At 36.6% G+C, this 3,997-nt stretch overlaps 1 protein-coding gene across 1 annotated transcript in view; it reads right to left on the reverse strand.

Annotated features, from left to right (window-relative positions):
* Positions 1–448: 448 nt before the first annotated feature.
* The window catches only part of LOC106477190, a gene marked incomplete at its 3' end in the record, with an annotated part of 5,544 nt that continues 1,995 nt past the window's right edge, over positions 449–3,997 (reverse strand). The window contains exons 2-3 of the mRNA XM_013937781.1: positions 3,666–3,914; positions 449–543 (exon numbers count right to left, since the gene is read on the reverse strand). Of these exons, the coding sequence (XP_013793235.1) occupies positions 449–543; positions 3,666–3,914 (344 nt within the window). The remainder of the gene's footprint in view (positions 544–3,665; positions 3,915–3,997) is intronic.

Raw genomic sequence — 3,997 nt, forward strand, 5'->3', positions numbered from 1 at the left:
AATCACTGTTAATGTGTCACTAAGATCATAATGTTAGCAACAGCCTGGCAAGCTAAATCACTGTTAATGTGTCACTAAGATCATAATGTTAGCAACAGCCTGGCAAGCTAAATCACTGTTAATGTGTCACTAAGATCATAATGTTAGCAACAGCCAGCAGTGGAATGTTATTCTCTTTGCTGAGGTATACTATTGTTTTTATTGTGGTACACTATTCACATCACATATGAAATGCCATAACTAAACTTATATTGATTTCAAGATGTTGTGAGATGGACCAGAACTGATAAGAGTTAGCTTGTAATTAAGCACTAAGCTACACAATGGGATATCTATGCTCTGCCAACAACAGGTATCGAAACCCGGTTTCTAGCGGTGCAAGTCCGCAGACATACCGCTATGACACTGGAGGGTAAGAGTTTGTTAATAAATACATTTCACTTCTTACCATCCAAGGCCAATATCCTGCTTTTGCTGGATTACCTTTAGCCTCCTCTCTACGAAACTCTGCTGGTGAGATTGTCACTGGAACTCTGGCACATCCTACGTAGTGTAAAAATATAACACAGATTTTATTTTTTACTATAACAGCTAGTCAAAAAAAAAAAACTTGAATATGTTCAAAAAAATGAGTGGTATATGGCTTAATATTACATAGCAAAGTTTAGAACTTGTATACCTGTAGTGTCAATATCTACAATAAACAGCAGATTCAGGGAGTCTTTAGCAAATAATACATCGAAAACAGACAGTAAAGAAAATACTCAAGCCACACGTGTAAAAAAAAAAAAAAAAGACTAATGAAAATAATCACGTGACACACGTGTAAAACAAAGAATATTGAAGATCTGTATTTGTACAAAAGAACCAAATGTACTAGAGACTCGTGTTATTATTAGCTGGTTTCTCAATTCGCCGATTAATTGCTCTGGCTTCACGGAAAAATTGTTATTGTACCACGCTATTAAGTCAGACCAAAATTCCTAGTGTGGTATCCCACAATCCTAGATTACCAATGTAATAGACTATTTTCTACTATACGTATTATACATATACGATATCGTAAGAAATTGTAAAACTATCTGTACTCCCCCTTCGCCTGGGTATGACCCACATCCCAGGGAAGCGACGACACAGGAACATGTTCAAACATATATATATACGGTCTGGGAAATGATCACTGTTAAAAGTAACCATAGTTCGAACTAAGGACTGAATACATATTTACAAAAACTATTTATATCATCTTTGCAAGAATGCGAGCTACGTGAAGAAGATGTGTACACAATTTTTAAAAAGTTACGTGAATATACCTAAATAAAAATGTAATATTTTCTAAAATTATGAAAGAGTTCAACAGAGCAGTTTCTAACTACTCCAAATGCTTTAATAACAATGTTAAGAGCCAAAATATAAATCCCTATTTTACGAAACCGAATTTGTTATTATCTCATTACTTTACGAGTTGACCTATGGTGCTAAAAGTGGGATTCGTCAAAAGCATAAATTTATATCCAACGCAAGTTGATATCAGTGTTAATAATCATCCCAACGATCAGATAATAAAACGTAATTGCTAATTAAAATTAAGTACAAATAAAACGATAAAACAGTTTATTGAAAATAGCCTATTATAAATAACAATAATGCACACGAAAACGCAAGTTACCTTGTTTGTTTGTTTGAATTTATGCACAAAGCTACACAATGGGCTATCTGGGTTCTGCCCACCACGGGTATCGAAACCCGGTTTCTAACGTTGTAAGTCCGCAGAGCAAGTTACATATTGAGGAAATAGGAAGAGATGTGCCACATGTGTCATTTCCTCTCTCTACTGTTATATACGAAAACGCAAGTAACATATTGAGGAAATAGGAAGAGGTGTGCCACATGTGTTATTTCCTCTCTCTACTGTTATATACGAAAAAGCAAGTAACATATTGAGGAAATAGGAAGAAGAATATCCACATGTGTCATTTCCTCTCTCTACTGTTATATACGAAAACGCAAGTTACATATTGAGGAAATAGGAAGAAGATGCGTCATTTCCTCTCTCTACTGTTATATACGAAAAAGCAAGTTACATATTGAGGAAATAGGAAGAGATGTGTCATTTCCTCTCTCTACTGATAATATAGGTTATCCAAGATATCAAACGCTATCCTACCACCACATTCGCAGAAGCACAATATTGAAAACAATTCCACTGTATCTGCTACCGATAAAGTAAGAAATGATTATTTCTACAGCTGTTGCTACTACATGTTTAATATTAGGAGTAAAATGGTCATTCAACGCTGTCATTGCAGGTTCAGTATCATTAAAAATAACTGTCCCTGCAGTTTTAATGTCAATAATAATAACAACAACAACAACATCCTATACTTTTTGTTGTGTCTTCTATTAGTTCATTGACAAAATACATTTCCTTCTACCAATAAGTCCCCCTCAGTGGAACAATTGTATGCTTAAATTTGAGCTCGATCCCTGAAATAGACACAGCACAGATAGTTCATTCTGCAGCGAATGATACTGTGAGAGGTGTTTGTTGTATTTCTTTTTTTTTTTAAATAATGAGTTAATTTGTTTGTTTGGTTTGGAGTAAAGCCACGTTGGGCTATCTGCTGTGTCTATTGCGAAGAATCGAACTCTGGATTTTAGTGTTATAAGTCCGTGGACTTACCGCTGTTTCACCGGGGGACATTGACAACGACTCCATAAGAGTAACATTGGCTGAGGATATTTTCTTTACGTTGAAGCTTATCAAGAGCAATAAAAACGAGGTTCTTATTTTCTTGACGCTGAACTGTAGTTTCATTATTGGAAAGATTGTCTATTTGATGTTAAGCACAAGTTGCACTGTTTTTGTCTTAGCTGTTGGCGAGATTGTCTGTTTGATGTTAAGCACAAGTTGCACTGTGTTTGTCTTGGCTGTTGGCGAGATTGTCTGTTTGATGTTAAGCACAAGTTGCACTGTGTTTGTCTTAGCTGTTGGCGAGATTGTCTGTTTGATGTTAAGCACAAGTTGCATTTTGTTTGTCTTGGCTGTTGGCGACCTTAAATTTGTTGCCGTGATAGCAATATAGCGAATAATATAAATAATTTAGTTTTGGTTTTGTTTTGAATTTATCGCAAACTTACACAAGAGCTATCTGCGCCAGCCGTCTATAATTTAAAAGTGAAAGAGTAGAGGAAAGGCATCTAGTCATCACCACCCACCGCCAACTCTTGGGCTGCTCTTTTACCAACGAACTGGGCCATCGGAAGACATTTCTCGCAATATTTCACACTTTCTTCCACCCTGCAGACGTTCTTTCAATAGAAAGCTCTGGTCAACCTTTTGATGAGAAACAGACAGGCACTATTATTTATCAATAATCAATACGGGTTGTTTATTTCCAAAAGTTCGCTACTTGAGGGCTACCTGCGCTAGCTGTCCCTAATTTAGAATTAATACACTAGAGGGAAAGCAGGAAATCTTTGGATACTCTATACCAACGAATAGTGGGATTGAACGACACATTGTAACTCCCTCATGGCAGAAAAAGGACAAGCATGTTCGGAGATGGGATTCGAACCCGCGACCCTCAGATTGCTAGTCTAACTGGCCTAACCGCCAGGCCGATATAAAGAATAAAAGCTTATTAATTTTTTTTTTAACTTACCTCGGTCATTAGCTGGAGACTGTGTAGTGATCGTTGTAACCGGAGTGACAGTTGGCGATAGTGGGCAACATACTATAGGAATGATGCCTTTCCATTCACATATATTCGGATGAAGACCTCTTTGTATTTCGGCTTGTAATACTTCACACATCGTGACGTCTCGACAACTGCCTTTAGTGTTTTTGTGGGTAAGACATTCACTTATTCCATTAGCTTTTGACTGGGTGTTTTCAGCTGGGTACAATAAATCTAAAACATCACAGACAAAGTTAGATGCAAAGTTGGTGTTGAACAGAAAAGTCTAAGAAATCTTATGTTATTTATACCCCCCC

This window comes from Limulus polyphemus, unplaced genomic scaffold, assembly GCF_000517525.1.
Source record: "Limulus polyphemus unplaced genomic scaffold, Limulus_polyphemus-2.1.2 Scaffold13281, whole genome shotgun sequence".
NCBI classification, from domain to species: domain Eukaryota; kingdom Metazoa; phylum Arthropoda; class Merostomata; order Xiphosura; family Limulidae; genus Limulus; species Limulus polyphemus.